Source organism: Naegleria gruberi (assembly GCF_000004985.1).
Source record: "Naegleria gruberi genomic scaffold NAEGRscaffold_6, whole genome shotgun sequence".
In the NCBI taxonomy this organism is placed as follows: Eukaryota; Heterolobosea; class Eutetramitea; order Acrasida; family Naegleriidae; genus Naegleria; species Naegleria gruberi.
The window spans coordinates 85,546-104,020 of NW_003163321.1; the positions used below are offsets into that span (position 1 = coordinate 85,546).

Below are 18,475 nucleotides of genomic sequence, written 5' to 3' on the forward strand. Positions count from 1 at the left end.
CTTATGGTATATACGAGTAGCCGAATTTAAATTATTAAGATTAAAAAGGTGTAGGAAGACAGGGAATCGAACCCTGATCTTAGGAACCACAATCCCATGTTCTACCACTGAACTATCTCCCTTCTTGCTTAAAACTAAATGAATTCATAATTTTAAAACCTCAAACTCGTCAACTCTCCGATTAAGGTGGCGGTAGGTGTTTCCGAAAATATTCCTTCAATAAAAAAAAAAATTGTTGTGATGAAATACTTTTCTGTTCCTTTGCTCTCCTTTCCGTCTGCTAATAGTGAACCAATATGTGCTAATCTTTTATATCGTAAATAATATTATTGTCTAGTTGTTTTTCAAATTTTGATCAATAGATACTAGCTTTCACAGAGAAAATTTAGAGTTTTACATTTAAAAATTAAATTAGATTTTTCACTATTTGATCCTCCTTGATCCCACGATCGGAAGAGTTTCTAAATTCAAAATAATGTAGACTGTGTGTTGGTTACTTTTCGTCATGCTTTGTCATGCTTTAATTGTGATTTTACCTTCAGTTCCACAAGAACGAAAATTGGCAAACAAAGAACAACAACAACAAACAATCACAAAAAAATGCAAAGAAAATTTTGTTTTGTTTGTGGAGTCTTGACAGGTGTTTTTGCAGCAAAATTCTACACAGTTAAGAATGGATTTGTTGGTAAAATACCTATTCATCATGCATGCCACGATGGTATAATTTGTGGAAAACATTATAACATATTCAGGAGACAATTTAATAATTTAGATGAGAACTTTACAAATATTGAATTTGGAACAAATGAAACAGTACAACATAATCACTCTAACAAAACTCAATCATATCAATTTCACATTCATAATGAAAGTAACATTTTACCCTTAGACCCACAGTCATTTAAAAGTTTAGAAAATCAAAATATCGGCCTTACCATTATTCCAACTGACCACTTGATTCGTATTGTGAAACCAGTACAGTGTAAAATCTGTGAGAGCACAAATATACATTTAAGAGAAATTACTAAAAATGGATTTGAACAGATATTCCGTTTTACTTGTTTGGCTTGTAATACGGTATTTGTTTTTAGAACATGTCCAAGGAATCTTAAATTGAATAGACATATTATTCAATCATTTGAACTCTCGAACTCTACCTATGAATCATTTAAAACATTTACAACCCTTGTCGGATTGCCAATAATTAATAAGAAATCATATTATCAAGCAACAAACAAGTTATGGAGCAGTAGTAGTCAAGTATTAAATCAAGAAATGGACAAGGAATTGGAAAAGATTGCAAATCAGAAAATGAAACAAGTGCTTGGTCCTTTAATTTCTGCATTTGAACTGGGAAGAGAAGTTCCGGCATTGATTTACTCCTTCATTCATGATGCAATATTTTTGGATATATCAGTTGATGCAAGATATTCATCTAGGAGAAATGTTTACGAATGTACTCTTGTGGTATTCGAAACAAAGGCAAAAAAAACAATTGAACGATCACACGTTATCAAGAAAAGAGCATCTAATAGAAAAAGTGCCTTACAATGGTTTATGGGAGCCTCTAAATTAATGGAGCCAGAAGCATGTCGTTTAGCAATTACATCTTTGAAACACAAGTCATTTCCAGTAATGGGTTATGGTATTTTACATTTCAAAATTGGCTCTTTTGTTCATGACAAAGACTCAACTGTGGCAGCAGTCATCAAGAAATTAGAACCAACAGCATTAGAAAAGTTAGATCCAAATCATGTAATCAAAAATCTGAGCAAGGAAGTAGAAGAAAAAGCACCCCGTATTGCCAGTATTATTGTATCATCCTTTAGGAAAGCTCTAAAATTAGCCAACACCACCACTAATTCAAATGAGAAACTCCAAGCATTATTGAAAGCTTATCCACAACATTTACAAAATAACCATTCTCTGTGCGATTCAGGTTGTCCACACACAATTAAACCAGAAAAATTGATCACTAAAGAGGAAGCACAAGTTGTTAAAGAAATATTTGACAAACGAATCAAATATAGTCACAAATTTTGTGATATTGCATGCAATAGCCAAAACAATGAGTCCATACATAGTACTATTTGTCATACAACACCAAAGACATTAGATTTCAGTCGAAATTATTGTGGAAGAGCTGATCTGGCAATAGGTGAACGATTGCTTGGAAAATTTGCACAATTAAGAAAAATTCAAAGATTTATTGGTAGTCTCTTCGTGATTCCAAAAGAGCAGGCCATCAAGTTAGATACTCAATATCATCAGGATAAAATAAGGAAACAGTCTAAAGCTTATAAGGAAAGAAGAGTGGAGCTTCGGAAAACAAAACTTAAGGTAAAAGAATCTCCACAGCCAAAGGGAACAATTGGAAGTTGCACATGTTCGAAGGGTTCGACATGTACAAAAGCTTGTCCATGCAGAAAAGCCGGGAAATCATGTACTTCCAAATGCTCTTGTTCCCTTACCAAATGTTCAAACAACAAAAAAGTTTGACTTGTAATAATAAATGATTTTTTATTAAAATTGCTAAATTTGTAATTTTGCCAATAATAGATATTCGAATATTTGTAAACCAACATTTGCACTTCCAATTAAAATAGGTAGACCGCCACCTTAAAATCGTTTACTTAACTTTCGAATAACTTACTCCGTGCCATGAACACATATCAAAATTTAATTTACAATTAAAGATTTATTATTTAATTTACTCTTTGGAGAATTGCTTGGTGAACATCGTTAAGTTTGACAGTCCATTGGCTCAAAGCCTTGTATCGGGTCAATTCTTGTCCTTGTGAAGAAAGTGTGATCATTTGGTTGACTTGATCAACATAACCATCCAATTTACCATCCAAAATCATGTCAATAACTAAAGCTTCAACATCTTCAGCAGAAATGCTCAATTCCTTTCCTAAGAAGGTCATCTTGATACGAGTGTATGGCTTCATAATCTTACCCAAGACACGTGTACGAATTGTCTTTAACAAATCTTCAATATATTCCTTCATGAAATTGTCTTCTAAAATAGCCTTCTTGTTATTCTTCAAAACCTTGTCGAATTCCTTGATATTGGCTTGTTGGTAGTGTTGAACAAGATCAGTCATGGCTACAATATCAGAGTGACCCTTGTATGGTTTAGCTTCGTTGGCATCAAAAGGATTGATAGAAGATTGAGACAAGATTGAAGCCAAAACCAAATACTTCAAACAATCAATACGACGTGGATTACCAGCTTCATCATATGATTTGAAAGCTTCGAAAAAGTCATTAAAAGCTTCACTCCACTTCTTTTCACGCATATACATTTTACCACCACATTCACGAATAATACCAGTAATACGAGGATTCAAAACGACAGCACCTCCTGAAATGATACCAATACATCTTTGATAAAGTTGGGCAAGTTTCTTGAGTTGATTTTGTTCACTGTACATTTGAATTTCAAGAACATAAACATCCAACATGTTAGATGACTTCTTTTCATCGGGCGTAACACCATCTTCTAACATACACCACTTTTTAAGATCGGTAATACAAGTGTTGAGCTTTTCAAAATCACGTGTTTGTGTAAACAATTGACCTTGCTTGAGTTTGGTATTAAACCACAACTTTTCATTGTTAGCCTTTAACAAAACTTCAAGAGTCATTCCGTAGATTTGATCAAGCATATTCTTATCTGTTGATGATGATACCATAGATAAAACCTTGTTGATAGCCTTTTCACTTTCATTTCTAGAAACAATACTCATGTAGGTGAGCAATTCCTTGTAACGTTGTACCATTTGTTCCATCATACCAGCCTTGAAAAGAGTCTTGACCATTTGCTTGAGTGATTTAAAACCCCATTGTCCCTTCTCTTCTTCCAAGTCAAGGACAGTTTGGAAAAGTTCGAGGGCTTCATCCAAGTTTTCATCAACTTCACCCTTGGCAGTGTAGTAAGTATTTTCGACAAGGTTTTCATCGACTTCATCGTCCAACATTTCATCATCTCCCTTGTCATTATCATCGAGACCTACAACTTCACCTTCATCATCTTCCTATTATTATTATTTTGTTATTAATGAATTAGTATTTTCATGATGATCAGAGAATATGTTGAGATATGGAAATTGTTAAATTCAACAATATAATGATCAGCAAGAGAAAATATATTCATATATGATAATATTAAAAAATCATGAATTAAATGTTGAATATTTTTGATCATTATCAAAATACATCATCATAAAAGATCTTGATCAATCACTACTATCAAAAAACATTACTACGTACAATTTCGAATTCAACATCATCATCAGCCATTTTGTGTGTGTTTATAGAGTACAAGGATACCAAGTGGTAATTATTTTTTAAAAATAAAAATTGATGATCTTTTTTTGCTGTGTGTTGTTGGGTGGAACTCGTTACAAAGTCGAACAAGCCACTGATTTCCACTGTGCAAGTTCACTTTAAAAAAATATTTTTAGAACACCTGATCCGATGAGCAGAAGAAAACAATCATCTACTTTTGACTAAATTACAAATAATAAATATTGGTGGTAGATTAATAAGTAGATTATCAAGAATTTATAATGTAATTTATGTTGTAGAATATTGTGGATCATCGCGATGATGATTATTATTTGTGAATATATTTAATTACCATAAATGAGGATTGTTTTGTAGTAAAATAATTTCATCATGATGGTTGTTATCATTAATCTTTATTACTCTAAACGTCTTGTAACCTGGAAGTTTTCTCTTGAAAGAGGGCCTTCCATTCATGGAGAGACCATACAGAGAGCTGTGGTTTCCATCGCGGACAGAGAATAAGGTCACACGCCTAATTTCTGTGGTACTACCCGCTTACATACTCAAATTTTATTACTTTTACACTTATTAAGCATTATCAATCATTTATTGATTGTACTTTGAATGAAACAGGAGTTGACAAGAAGCTCAATTCACTTTTTATTAGAAATTTTATGAAAGCTTATCAAATGTTGAGCTCAATGGACCAATGTCACTGATACCAAAAAGGATGGAATAGTTGATAGCTTGGCAGCAAGCTCTTTACTCTTGAAATTTGATTGTCATCACCTCTTCAAAACAATAACTGAAATTCTATCATTGTGAACAATAGCATTCAATGATTTTAGTCGCTAGTAGTGATTGCTATGTTTCTTTCTTTTTTATTACATGAGGTAATTTGAAATGATTTACTTTCCTCTTGCTATTTATTTGATAAACGAACTATTGATTTACCTTCAGTTTACAATTTTCATTCATGTTGTACATCATTTTCTTTTGTGTGGATTCAGCAATAAGAATAATAGAAACAGGACAGCTTTATTTACACATAAATTTCATCACCAACAGCAAGGGATACGTGAAGTGGTTTGGACCATGTTTCTTCATTACAAAAATTTAGAGGGAATACACACAAATTTCCTTTCAATTGTTTCAATAGCTTTCGTTTTTCCTTTTCAGAGAGAGTTGAATCAATTTGCTTACTACTTCCAAAGTTCATGGATCTTAGACGAATATCATTGAAGGAATCTTTTGATTCTTCATGAATTTCAATTTCTTCCTCTTTTGATTTCTTTGGCTCCTTTGCATCTGACGATTTCTCCTTCTTCTTTTCTTCCTTTACACTACCTTCCTTATTGACATTTAATCGGGCAGATTGTAAATATTGTTCCATTGTTTTAAACTTGTCAGAAATGACAGAGTCTGGAAAGACAGTTTCATAGATCTGTGAATTATGTTTGGCTGTTTTTATCCAAACCTCCTTATAGGTTGCATCACATATTGGATCGTTTCTAATGAGCTTTTTAATCTTGTTTTGTTCTCTCTGCTTTTGCCACTTTTTCCATCTATCTTGACCTTTGTATCTACCAATTTTCAAATTCAAAATCTTTGGATCATCATCAGAGTCAGATTCATGTTCATTATCATTCTCTTCCTCAGATTCAACACGAGAACTTGAGGCTGGTTCATTATCATAGTCATATTCATCCTCATTTTGAGATGGAAGCAAGCCCAAGTGTTCTCTCCAACATCTAATTCTCAAACTGTGAGCAAATTTACCAGACTTGTAATGTCTACCATTCATCTTGGTGTGAATGACACTAGTTGGATGATCTTGAATCACCACAGCAATTTCAGAATCTCTCGTGCCGAGCATACTTCTATCGTTAATGTTGGCACTTCCAATAATTGTAATATAATCGTCAACAATCATCATCTTGCTATGTACATAGATATGCTCAGTAACAGCCTTTTTGCCATAATCAGTTGTTTTCATCATCATGAGAGCTCTGAATCTATCACTGTTAGTTGTGAAGGAATCTTCACTCGATTCTTCTTGATCTTCAATGTCTGTATATGCATCTGACCCCAATCTGATAGTATTGGTGTCCTCGAGAGAGCCTCTCCAATCATTATTTACAAATCCATAGTTTCTCAATGTACAAAAGAAGATGTAATTTTCAATGTCCTTATCTGTGGCACCAGTTACATGTTTCTTAATGTAACTGAACATTGAGTTTGGACCATTCTTGATGGTATTATACGAGTATTTCATAATTTGCTGTGTTGTTGATGCAGCCATATCGCCTTCAGGATGTGATGGAACAACAATAATTACTCTGAAAACTTCCTTTGCTTTCATCTTTTCAACAACCTTTCTAGCAATATATTCTGGAATGACATTTTTTGGCAAATCTGATGTAGAACCAATAAAGTATTGGTTCTCAATATAAATATAATGTTTGGCATTATCTATGAGATGGAGATAGGCTGCATAGACACTCTGTTCATCTCGAGGCGAACCACTCCACTTACACAGAGATCTCACTAACTGGGCATTGCACAGGAAACCTTCATCTGCGCACTGGAACTTTTTAATCTTTTGCTCCCGAGAATTTCTGGAGGAGTTTACGTTGGCTACTGGAAGGAGGGTCTTGGATTTGTTGTGGTTGAGATGTTTTTTCTTAATCTTGGGGGCTGAATCAAAAACACTCTTATGTTGATCGATTGATTTGATAACTGGCGAAATCACATCAACATCTGATGGATCAGTATCAGAGTATTCGAAGTTTTTCTTGAATTGTTCATCGACCTTTTCTTTCAAATCCTGTTCGATTTGCGCCAACTTGTTATCTTCATCCTCGTACTTTCTTCTTCTATTTCTTGGATCCAATTCGGTGAGTTTGCTGATAATTTCCTTAGCTCTATTACCATCATCATCATCTCCAGATTTAGTACCCTGAAGAGCTTCATTGAGCGTATTCAAATTGAAGGGATTCAAAAGGAGGTTCTTCTTTTTCTTAATGTCGTAATATTCCAATAGAGGATTCTTTCCAGGATTTTTCAAAATTAGAGTTTTAAGACTCTTATTTTCCTTTGAATCTTTTGAGCCATTAATTGAAAAATTCCATCTCTCAACAAAATTGAATGAGCAATCTTTGGCAGCAAGTCCAGTTACACTGCAATGAATATCGTGCCAAGCTTGTCTGGTCGAATATTCTCTATCAATAACATCAGTAAAACTGTCCAATTTATCTGCGTACTTGTAGTAGGCGTGATAATTTGGATTTTGGTAATCATTTCCTGGATATTTTGAGTGGGAATGATTCATATCAGTAATGTTATGCTTATAGTCATCCCACCTTCCATAACACATGTCCAAACCCCCAAGAAATCCAATCGATTGGTCAATAACAACTAATTTCTGATGGTGAGACCACTCGACTGGATACTGCTTTGGATGAGTCTTGACATAAATATTCTTTGGATACAAACTTTTCAGATAATTCTTTGTTTTCTTTGTGTTCAAATTGAGCCCAGCCAAAGATGTTTCATTCCATAAGAGAATGTATATTCTAACACCTTGACTTGCTTTCTTTTTCAGTAAAATATCCAATCTCGAGTCGGCAACTTCCTTACCATCACCTCTCAAAAGATAAAGAGTTGGGTGTAGACACCAATCGGCAATGAAAATTTCCTCCTTTGCCAAACTAATAGCAAGTGCAATATCTTGGAAGGCATCCTTTCCGTCGACATACCATTTGGCTCTAACTTTTTGTCTCTCTGGGGCATATGAATTGAATCTACAAGCTTCACCTTCGGCACCCTTTCTATTATCCAAATGATACATGAGAACGGTGAAAATCCACTTCATTTTCAATTCTGATGACTCAGAAACAAGGAGGAGCTTTCGTTTTTCATTCTTACTTGCCTTCTTTTTCTTCTCGGATTGAGATCGAACTGGAACAATAGGATTCAAAACTAAGCCATCAAACATTTCATCGAAAAATATTTTTGAAAGAGTGATACTGAAAGTGGGAGAAAGAGCCATTGAATTGGTGGGTCTAGTCGGGAATGAACTAGTTCTATTATGGTTTGGTCTAGAAAAAATTAAAGTGGGGCTGTGTATTTCTGGCTCTTTCTCACCTTCTGAGTCTGATTCCTCAATATTAATTTGGGATTTTTCAATTTCTTTCAATAGTGGCACAGTAACTATTTGAGTTTCATTTTCAACAGAGTCGATTTTTCTCAAATCAACACTTAAAACTTTTCTTCTGTCCATGCCCCCAATTGTAAAGTGCTCAGCATCCGTGGTCATATATCCGTTGAGAAAACCTCCTCTAATTTCGATATGAAGTTTAACGAACTTGTTATGATCGGCAATATCAGCTGCTATTGACAAATCTCTATCAACAATATCAGAATAGGAGAGGTATAGCTCTCCCTCAAACTCGTATGGATTTTCACATCTGACAAATTCATCAATTGGTCTCAAAATTGGTAAAAAGAAATTCTCAACAATACCCATCCCATTGAGGAATGTTTGATCCTCCTTGCAAACTGTCACAAATGTATGTAAATCCATTTTATCCGTAGCTGATTCGGGTGGTGAACCAGTTTCAACTTTTTTGAAAAGTGTCCTGTCATTTTGTGTTGATTTTGCCTTTTCAAAAAATGATTCCACAACTTGCTCAATATCAGAAGTTTTAGAATTCTTAATAGTTAAAATTCCTACATGTTTTAAGGCTCGCATTAAATTCACTAATTTAGATTTTGTAATAAAACCCTCATGGTTATGATCATATAATCCAAAACACCACTCGGCTCTCTCCTCTATTGTTCCTCTACACATTGTACTAATAGTAACTACAAATCTGTGAAATGTCAAATACTTTCTCTTATTAAAATCACTTGTTGCATTAAATAGGGAATTAATCACAATTTTTTCATAGTCAGTATATGCATCCTCATATGAAGTTGGTAGTTCCTTATGTGATTTTTCAAAATTTCCTAGATCTAACGAAAATTTATCCATTAATTTTGGAAAGAATATTTTGGCAAACTCTCCCACACTTAAATAGAGTGAATAATCCTCTGATTTCTTTGTTGTCTTTTTTGATGGGGTATTCGAGGATTTGTTGGGTGATTGTCCATCACCATCATTTAAACATTCCTTACAGAATGATGTAAACAAGCTCCGCAACATTCGGAATTCATCCTTAGCTAAATGTGTTTTCGATAACAATTCCATATCGTTCTTGTATCTCTCCAATCTTGCTTGCATGGCTTTTAATTGCTGTTGAAACCTTACATTCTTCTTGCCTGGTGCCAAAATTGCAGGTAACATGGCAAAATCATCTCCCACATCTCCAGACACAGATGAAATAAAAGCACTAGTCTTGGCACTTTGTGATGATGTTGGTTTCCGATCGGAATCCTTTGATTTTGGAGGTCTTTGTCCCATTCTCACTTTTATCAACTTGATACAAAATATATCAACAAAATATTCTGATTCCTACAAAATATCAACAATTGTTAACTTGTTGATGATAACACTGGTGTGATACAATGAACTTTCCTCTTTAAATATCTCAATTGTTTCCAAGTTCTTTGTTGTTTCTTTCTTGATGACCTATTGTTATTTGTTGTTGCTTTTTTTCTTATTAAAAAGAGCGAACTGTTTTCTCCTCAACAGCTATTACACTACAAAAATACAATTTCTAAAGTTCAAGCGGGAAAATTTCAAGCAAGGAAAATTCCAAAACTGAATTTACTTACCCCTTAACTGTATTTCGTTTGTTAGAAATAATGATTTGATGAAGAAGGGAATAAGGTGTTATGAAACATTAAGGGATGGATAATGAACAAGATAAATAATAAAACGTCTTCGAGCATAATAGAAATAATGAAGCAACCTGAAGGCCAAAAGCAACTCCCCCTGGTGGGCTCGAACCACCGACCTGCAGATTAACAGTCTGACGCTCTACCGACTGAGCTAAGGGGGATCACATCAAACTGTTAAAATAAGAAAACAAAGAAATTACAAGTATTTACACCCAAATTGTATGTAATCTTTTTCTTCCTGTCATCAGTATTTAATATTCCAAGTATTCCAATACTTTATTCATGTGAATTAGCAATTTGTTTAGCTTTTTTCATTTTATCCTGCAAATCATTCTCATCCTCCTCCTGCCAATCATCAATTGTCATGGCATTCTTCTTCTTGTGTGTAATTACCGAATCCAAATCATCATTAGCATTGATAATGTGAAATTTACTCGTACTTGAATTATCTTCCTGTGGTATGGCACTTCTCTTTCCGAGAGAAAGTGTCGAGAGTCGGAGATTCAAACTATTTGTCGTGATGTTTTGTTGAGTGTTTTGTCTATTCTTGATGATCATTAACAGAAAGAATATTATAATGGATATGAAGAGAAGTGAGATGAGAAAACGAAAGTTTTGAAATGATGATGCCATGCTACTTGATTATTATTACTAATTAATATCAGAAATCTGTTCGGTGTTTGTATTTGGTGATAAGTTTTTGGAAGGGAAAGGTTTCGGATAGGAAGAATCAATTTTTTGTAGAATGATGATGAAAATGTTTTTTGTATTCAATCACTACTTCAATGTATTTCCAATAGTAGAGAGGGCAGTAGTTTTGGCAATTTTTTCAATCTTGAAAAGGGTGGAACACGGTTCATATCATTTGATTTCTCTCTTTCATCATACAACGGTCAAAAAGCAAAGATGACATTTTGTAATCAAGTTTCTCAATAAAAAACGCATCTGAAACAATACTAATTTAAAAATCCATTATTCGAAACCTTTCTTCCAAATCTAATTTTCAATAATTTAAATTTTATTTATTAAAAAATGCAAAACAAAAACCTGCTTGGAGTTTCCGATCAGCAACAAATCGGTCGATCACGAAAATCCTCTGCCGTCGATCAAATCATCAACCGACAAGGAAACAAGGAAAGTTTATCATCACTTTTAAATTCAAGCACTCCGAGTAGGTTTACAGTTGCTGTTTCGTCGTCTCCGAATTTTTCAACGAGTCCCTTGACGACGAATCCATTTCTATCTTCGTCTGGAGAACAATTTAATGGTGCTGTTGGGGATGAGTATAATATGGATGGAAATGTTGGAGAGAATGGACCTAGTTTGGCAACGAGTCCTTCGGTTTCGAATAATGGATTTTTAAATTCGTTTAGTGGAGGAAATAGTGGATATAATAGTGGTATGGCAAATCTTTTTGGGAAGTCGGCAAATTTGGGATTTGATTCCGAGGAGAATGTTTTTATTTCAATTATTAAAAAATCATCACAACAGAATGCCATTGAAAGTATTTGTAGATTATTGGAAACTCCACAAGATTTGGAGAAATTGGACGATTTGAAAAATTCTACTGAAAAACAAGTGGAAAAACTTCAAACCCAATTAACCAATTTGGCGGGAACTCAAGTTGAAGAAGCAGATCAGGCCATTAATTTGATGGGAAAAATCAGAGATGATTTAAATGTAAAATTAAATGAAAATACCGAAAATTCCCTATTTAACATGATGAAAGTATTGGGAGAAAATAATAGACAACTCATCGATGATTATCATATTGTGAGTGAAGTATTGTTGGCACACAACAATATTAAAAAGACAATTGAGAAATTGGAAACATTGACAGTTTTGAGAAGGAAATTGAGAAAGATTAAAGCAAAATTGAGTTACCATGATGATCAATATGTACTCAGTGCTCACTCTGGTAAGTTATAATTGTATTTTTGAATGGACATTCTAAATATTTCTATATTGTTGGTAATTCTCCAAAAAATTATTGTAAATAGATATCATTCTATTGGAGGAAATTAAGGATGACGCTCTCAGAGAAGTTAAAGCCAAAGTCACACGTTCTGATTATATTGACATTTTCGAGGATTATTTCCACATGATTGATGATATAAGAACTCGTTTTGAAGATTTATTGTGGATGCGTATTGCTGACTTGGAATATACAGCTGAGAACGAACCCGAAACTGTGGTAAGAATTGCAAGAATGATCGATAAGGAAGAAGAAAGAGATCAACGTAAATTAGTGGAATACGATGAAAGACTCGAAGCTCTCAGAAAGAAGAAAAAGAATAAGAGATCAGATGAAGACGATATCCATGAAAGTTCTGTACTTGAACCTAAATTGAGAAGAATGAAAGAGGAATTCTTCAAGAGACTTCGTCAATCAGTGAGTGACAAGTTCAATGAAGCAGTTTATGCCACCGAAGGGAGAAAGAGTGTCGATGAAAAGATTAATGATTTGACAACCTTATTGGGTGAAAAATTGAATATTGGTGTTACTAGATATGTGTCGACATGCTTCCCTTCCTCTTGGAAGATTGTTCCATTCCTTGCCAGTGCCTATGAGGAAGAGTTGGTAAAATACATTGAAGGATTGGTAAATCCAAAGAGTGCCAGTTACAATACTCTTGGTATTGGTGACAAACTCAAAGTTATCAATTGGCTCGATGATTATAAGAATTTAGTGGATGAAGTCACTACCAATCCAAGATCATTTGAAAATGAAAAGAAACAACTCATTGGAGATTATATCAGTACTAGATCCAGTTTTATGATTGAATATACCAATAGTACAGTTTCTTTGGACTTTAGAGATTTTGAGAATATTCCGCTCAATGCCAACATTAGAGGTTATCCATATACTGCTGCCTGTGTTGAAGTATTTACATTTATCAATCAGCAATTGGATGAATTGATGGAAACTGAAATTCCAGAAGTGATTCCACCATCTATGGGTGGTTTGAAAGCCTCACTCAGATTCTTTATTGACACCTCCTTTGAAAAAGTTGAGGAAAATAGTAAGTTTTTTTCAAAATTATACATGAATATTTATCAAACATAGTTGAGGATATTCCACTTGTTGTCATTTGTGCTCTCATTAACAATAACACTACCAGTATTGACTACTTGAAAGCAGTGGTTGAGAGAATTGAACACTTACTTGTGGAAGACAATCTCTTCGACTTGGAAGATCAATTCAAAAAGAATGGATACAAAATGGTCGACTTGTTATGTGAACGTGTCATTATGGCCGATGTTAAGGATTTACTGAATGAATTATTTACAGAAAATTGGATGGTTGTTCCTTTGGAAGAAAAACTCGAAAAGGAGGATTTGATTGTTGTTCTGAGAGATGCACCAGTTTACAAGATGGTTGAAATGATCTTTGAACCATATTATAAGGAATTGGAGGAGGATTTACTTGAGGCAGAATACAGAGATCACCTCACTGAAAAACTTGCCGAAATATTTGTTGGAAAATATATGGAGAAACTCTTATTCAATAAGGTACATTTTGATGACCCAATTGATGCCTCCAATCAAATGAAGGAAGATATTAGAATTATTAAGAGATTCTTCACTGCAGAATATAATGCCAAGGAAGACGATGTTGAATATTCGGCACAGAGAATGGATGTGGATATGTTTAGTATGAATTACTACGAACCTATGAAGAGTATCTTTTTAATTTTGAAAGCGTATGTTTAATTTTGAATTTTATTCGAATCATTTATATTCGTATCATAATTATTTCGTATCTTGGCCATTGAATGCTTTAAATATTATTTCAAACCCTTTTTGATAGTCAAACTCCTGAAGATGTCATGAAAAACATCAAGAAATTATTAGAATTATATAAGGACGTTTCTCTCGACTTGTTATATGTAAGTTTCCTTAACAATGAAAATATACCAAATTGAATTCCATGAATTTTATGATTTCAATGAATCTCATGTGCGATATCATGTAATATATTCGAATAGAATATTCTGCACCTCAGAGGGGATATTCCTAAAAAGGATAAGCAAGATATTGAACTACGATTGGAAACCATGTACGATGAATATCTTGAAAATCCGAATCCAGATGCACGTTTGTCACTATTTGGTAAAATTGATAAAACTCCAGAATCAAAGAAAAGAAAAACAAAGAATCAGATTTCTAAAAAGGGTGATAAGAATGATAAGAATGAAAAATCAGAGAAACAAAACGAATCTCAAACCACCAACAAGAAAGATCCAAAACTCGAAGTACCAGATGGAGCAACCAGTTTAGGCGATTTACTTGGAGATGAAAAATTGGATTTCTCATTCGATGAGGATGACGAAGAAGATTATGAAGAAGATGAATAAACTATTTGGAAATTTGTATTTTGTGAATATTCAATCATTTCGAATTTGTAAAGTGAGCATGCTCAACTATATTGAGCCAGCTCCTTCTCAAATTGTTGACATTCTGCATTCTTCGTAATATCAGTTTCTTAAAATCCTTTCGACAGTTCACACTCATAGTGTTGAGTTAACAAAGGAGCGAAATTTATCCTACTCACTCCAATTTATACCAAACCAAGGAAAAGTATAAAGATTTTTTTGCATTATCTTTTAAACTCTACCCAATCAACTACATTCCCACAACATTACAACCACATATCTCAATAGTTACACCATTTTCAATTAAAGTGTTCCATTTCCAAACATTTCCATTCCGCACTTTCATGTTTGCCATTATTGACCATTCATGCCGCTGCGCAAAAAATTCAAAACCTAACAATTTAGGCGGGAAACCAAAAAACCCTTTGGAAATGAGAGTTTTTTATGCTACAAGCAATGAAACAGCTCTGATGCTGTTGAAGCAACAAACACAATGCTCTCACAGTTGCTCGAACCTGAAAAAAAAACGAACAAGTCCCTCCACCACCTACAACCTTTATCGCAGCACGGCAGCCTCACTTGTAGTAGCCGGCCGGATAGAGAGTTTGATTTTCTTGTATTTGTGTGGACAAAGTCTTGCTACTTTAAAAATCGACAATAGTAACGGAAAGGAGAATAATCAAGTAGATAGGATTAGTAGTTGTTACGGAATAACCGATCATCTTGTCATCTTTTGTATAAAAACTATACATTGCTGATTTGAAGCATTTTACATTGATTCTTTCTCCCTTTCGAATAGATTAATGACACCAGAAGAGAAGCAGAAAGCATTGCTCATGATACTGAGCAGATATACCAAGAAAGATGACAATTCACAACAATCACAGGACCCATCTGCATCATCATCGAATGGCCCATCCATTGTAGACCAATTAGTACATCAACAACAACCACTTTTTAACACAAATGTCATTAATCCTCCTCCTCAACAATATGTAAATAATTCAGTATCTACTAACACTATTCTTATGAACGGTGGTCAACCAGTAATGGCCACTACGAACCTAATTGAACTAGTCAATTCTGGCATTATCCCATCTAGTAATAATAATTCCAATTGTAGTGTAGCTGACCAAGTTGAAATTATTGCACCCTTGATGATAAATTTGAATTTAAATAATACTTTTTTGGGATCACAACAATTCACAATGTCATCCACCCCAGTTGACCAATACAGTCCTGCTAGCAGCTCACTATCCACACCAACTAGCTCTTCATCCCAATCTTCTGCCAGTCATTTATCTGACAATAGTATTCCACAAATGACCCAAACCACAAACAAGAAGAAGAAGAAGAATAACAAGAATAAGATTGGTAAGCAAAACAAGATGAATCGTGACATGATATCCACTGGCTACAATTCTAGCTCTGTACATCAAGTAGGCAGTTCATCATCTATTGCATCATCATCAGCCACCAATTCACCTGTTTCATCCAGTTCCACGACTGGCACGAGTGTGCAATTTATTAACTTGAGCAATGAAGAAATGAAGATTAAATACGATTCAGAATCATCACTAAATTCTCAAGTGAAACCAAAGAGAAAAAGAGGAAGACCAAAAAAACCAGAACCAAAGAAACCAACCAAAATAACGTATCAATTCGTTCAAGAAGATGGCACGGGTGATCCCAAAAGCAAAAAGTAATCTTGATTGAACGAATGGATACGCCAACAACAATTGTCAATCCATTTGTAGTTTCTGTTCTGTTATCTACAAATAAAAATTTGATTGACAATTAAATTCTTCATGTATTAACTCATTAATTTCTTTATCATTTAACAATTTAATAGTCCAGTTCCCTAACTACAAAATATTCGAAACCTTGGGAAAGCAAGCTTGTAATTATCTTGCTGAGCATGAAAAGGGAAGAAAGTTCTTATTCAAGAACAATGATTCCAATTCAACGTTCGACACAGCGATCATTCTTCCTTTTTACAAGACAGACCCATCAAACTAGTGATGACATTCAACAACAAAAAATTGCAAGCAAGAAATAACAACATCATGAAAATTCATCATCCACAAAATCTCTAAATGTCATCATCAATACAATTTTCATCTAATAATTATCGGTCGAGGAGAGCCCTCACTATTCAATTTATATTTCTTATAATTTCCATCAGTTTCGTCTTGTTTCATAAATCTTTACGAGAATATACAGACCAGCAGCAACAAGTAGGCTTTTATAAATCGGATAACAACAATAATTTGTTAATAACCTTCGTCAATGCACAGAACGAAACTAGAGCAACAACTTCATACAATCCCTTCTCATCAATTAGTGAGAAAATTGCCTCTTTCAAATTAAATCTCTACCGATTGACTTTTACTGGTAAACAAGCTCCAGATAAATTCGATCCAGAATCATCAGATTAGTAAGTTTTAAATTACTGTACAATAATTTAATCTAAATGATTGTTTCAATGTAAATTAAATTATTGGAATAATTTTTCAATATTATTATTCGAAATATTTCATCTAGTTGGCAAGGAATTGGTACGAGTGCATTGGGAGGAGGTATTGTTTCCATTCTGGCCATTCTTGCATTACTCTTTTTCGATACAGTTCGTGGATTGGGATGTTTTGGTGGTATTGAACCAACCAAGCAATTATTCTATGGAAGAGAACAAAGAAAACAACCGTATGGACAATGTCAGACATTTTCATTGAAAATTATCTTGGCAGTCATGTTAGTTTTGATTGGAGGATTGTGCACATTGCTGATTATTGGTAATGTGATTTTCAATGTTTCATTTGAGAATGGTAGAGTTTATTTCAAGGCAACTCTGGTTGACATGTTTAATACGACTGTTAATTTGCAAACTGTTGCTAATAGAATTCAAGTTGCAAGTGGATCGACTTCAGATATTACTGACATTAACACTTTAATTTCACAACAGCAAACTGCATTGAATTCTACCAATACTTTGGTTAGAGAAATTAGACATTTGAACTTTTTGAGATACTTTTTATTGATGGTTATTGCTGTGGTCATGTTATCGGTTCCATTATTGGGTTTATTGGGTGGTTTAACCCATTGGAAGGAGTTTGCTTTGTATGGTGTCAGATTTGGTTACATGATGCTTGTTTGTGCTTGGATTTTGTTTACCATTCACTTTGCATTTGCAATGGTCACTCAGGATATGTGTGCAACAGCAGACAGATATTTGCAGGGTACAGAGGGAAATACTACATCTAGTTCTGAACTTGTTTCTCAAGTTTCATCATTGGTTTCCATATTTTCTCAATGTTCAAACTCATCTCAACTTGTTAAGAATAGTGGTGTCAGTATGAGTTTAGTTGATGGCATGTTAACAAGTTTGAACCAACAATTGACAAATGCAGACAGTCAAAAACGTGATTTCCATCTCGTATTGTACAATGTTACCAATGCCACAAGTATTGATTTTGTTGCTGCCAATCCAGATACTAAGGCCAATGTTCAAAAATCGGTTGATAGTATTCTATTGTTTGCCTATGATTTGATTCCATCCTTTTTGACATACAATAATTGTTCAAGTGTTGGAGAAAAGTTTGTACAATTTGTGGATTCAGGTTGTGTTGGCATGTTGTCAAGTATTCATATTTTGTGGGCTGTCTTTTTAGTTATAGGATCAGCGCTTATTCCACTCACTTGGTTCAATTGTTTAGGATATAAGAGATTCAGAAAGAAGCGTTTCGTCATTCCAAAAGAAAGACAACCAGAAGGTGTTGAAATTGCTCTCCATCTTACTTAATTTGTTGTTTATACGAGATTAGAAATATTGTACTATACTTTTGAAATAAATTATTTGTTGTAATTTTACACAAACATATGGGAATCTCAGGTTTACAAAATAATAATTTAATAATGTTTAAATAGTCTTACAAAAAGTCATCATCCAAATCATCAAAAAGTTT

The 18,475-nt window shown here is 34.0% G+C and overlaps 6 protein-coding genes and 2 non-coding genes across 8 annotated transcripts; 4 read left to right on the forward strand and 4 right to left on the reverse strand.

The window, feature by feature from the left end:
- Window positions 1-51: 51 nt before the first annotated feature.
- On the reverse strand, window positions 52-122 carry NAEGRDRAFT_t101. The gene has a single exon. It is a non-coding gene; the product is annotated as a tRNA-His (tRNA).
- Window positions 123-600: 478 nt separating this feature from the next.
- NAEGRDRAFT_63184 (uncharacterized protein) lies at window positions 601-2,499 on the forward strand (the record flags this gene model as incomplete). Its single annotated transcript, XM_002681245.1, has 1 exon — window positions 601-2,499. One exon carries the CDS (start codon window positions 601-603, stop codon window positions 2,497-2,499), a length of 1,899 nt encoding a protein of 632 aa, XP_002681291.1.
- Window positions 2,500-2,681: 182 nt separating this feature from the next.
- Window positions 2,682-4,332, reverse strand: NAEGRDRAFT_77238 (PCI domain-containing protein; the record flags this gene model as incomplete). The annotated part of the gene is made up of 2 exons (XM_002681395.1): window positions 4,276-4,332; window positions 2,682-4,040 (listed from the first exon to the last, which is right to left on the reverse strand). Coding segments are annotated over exons 1-2 (1,360 nt in total), but the record flags the coding sequence as incomplete, so codon positions are not given.
- A 1,675-nt stretch (window positions 4,333-6,007) lies between these two features.
- On the reverse strand, window positions 6,008-8,143 carry NAEGRDRAFT_30788 (uncharacterized protein; the record flags this gene model as incomplete). Its single annotated transcript, XM_002681396.1, has 3 exons — window positions 6,008-6,262; window positions 6,434-6,870; window positions 7,378-8,143. Coding segments are annotated over 3 exons (1,458 nt in total), but the record flags the coding sequence as incomplete, so codon positions are not given.
- A 2,082-nt stretch (window positions 8,144-10,225) lies between these two features.
- Window positions 10,226-10,298, reverse strand: NAEGRDRAFT_t100. Its single transcript has one exon. It is a non-coding gene; the product is annotated as a tRNA-Asn (tRNA).
- Window positions 10,299-11,169: 871 nt separating this feature from the next.
- NAEGRDRAFT_63187 (uncharacterized protein) lies at window positions 11,170-14,495 on the forward strand (the record flags this gene model as incomplete). The annotated part of the gene is made up of 5 exons (XM_002681246.1): window positions 11,170-12,055; window positions 12,138-13,160; window positions 13,205-13,841; window positions 13,949-14,027; window positions 14,127-14,495. The coding sequence occupies 5 exons, from the start codon at window positions 11,170-11,172 to the stop codon at window positions 14,493-14,495; spliced, it is 2,994 nt and encodes a 997-aa protein (XP_002681292.1).
- Window positions 14,496-15,046: 551 nt separating this feature from the next.
- Window positions 15,047-16,320, forward strand: NAEGRDRAFT_78360 (uncharacterized protein). The gene has a single exon (XM_002681247.1). It carries the CDS (start codon window positions 15,317-15,319, stop codon window positions 16,217-16,219), a length of 903 nt encoding a protein of 300 aa, XP_002681293.1. The 5' UTR covers window positions 15,047-15,316; the 3' UTR covers window positions 16,220-16,320.
- A 241-nt stretch (window positions 16,321-16,561) lies between these two features.
- Window positions 16,562-18,379, forward strand: NAEGRDRAFT_78361 (uncharacterized protein). Its single transcript, XM_002681248.1, has 2 exons — window positions 16,562-16,950; window positions 17,058-18,379. Exons 1-2 carry the CDS (start codon window positions 16,610-16,612, stop codon window positions 18,310-18,312), a joined length of 1,596 nt encoding a protein of 531 aa, XP_002681294.1. The 5' UTR covers window positions 16,562-16,609; the 3' UTR covers window positions 18,313-18,379.
- The last annotated feature ends 96 nt before the right edge of the window (window positions 18,380-18,475 follow it).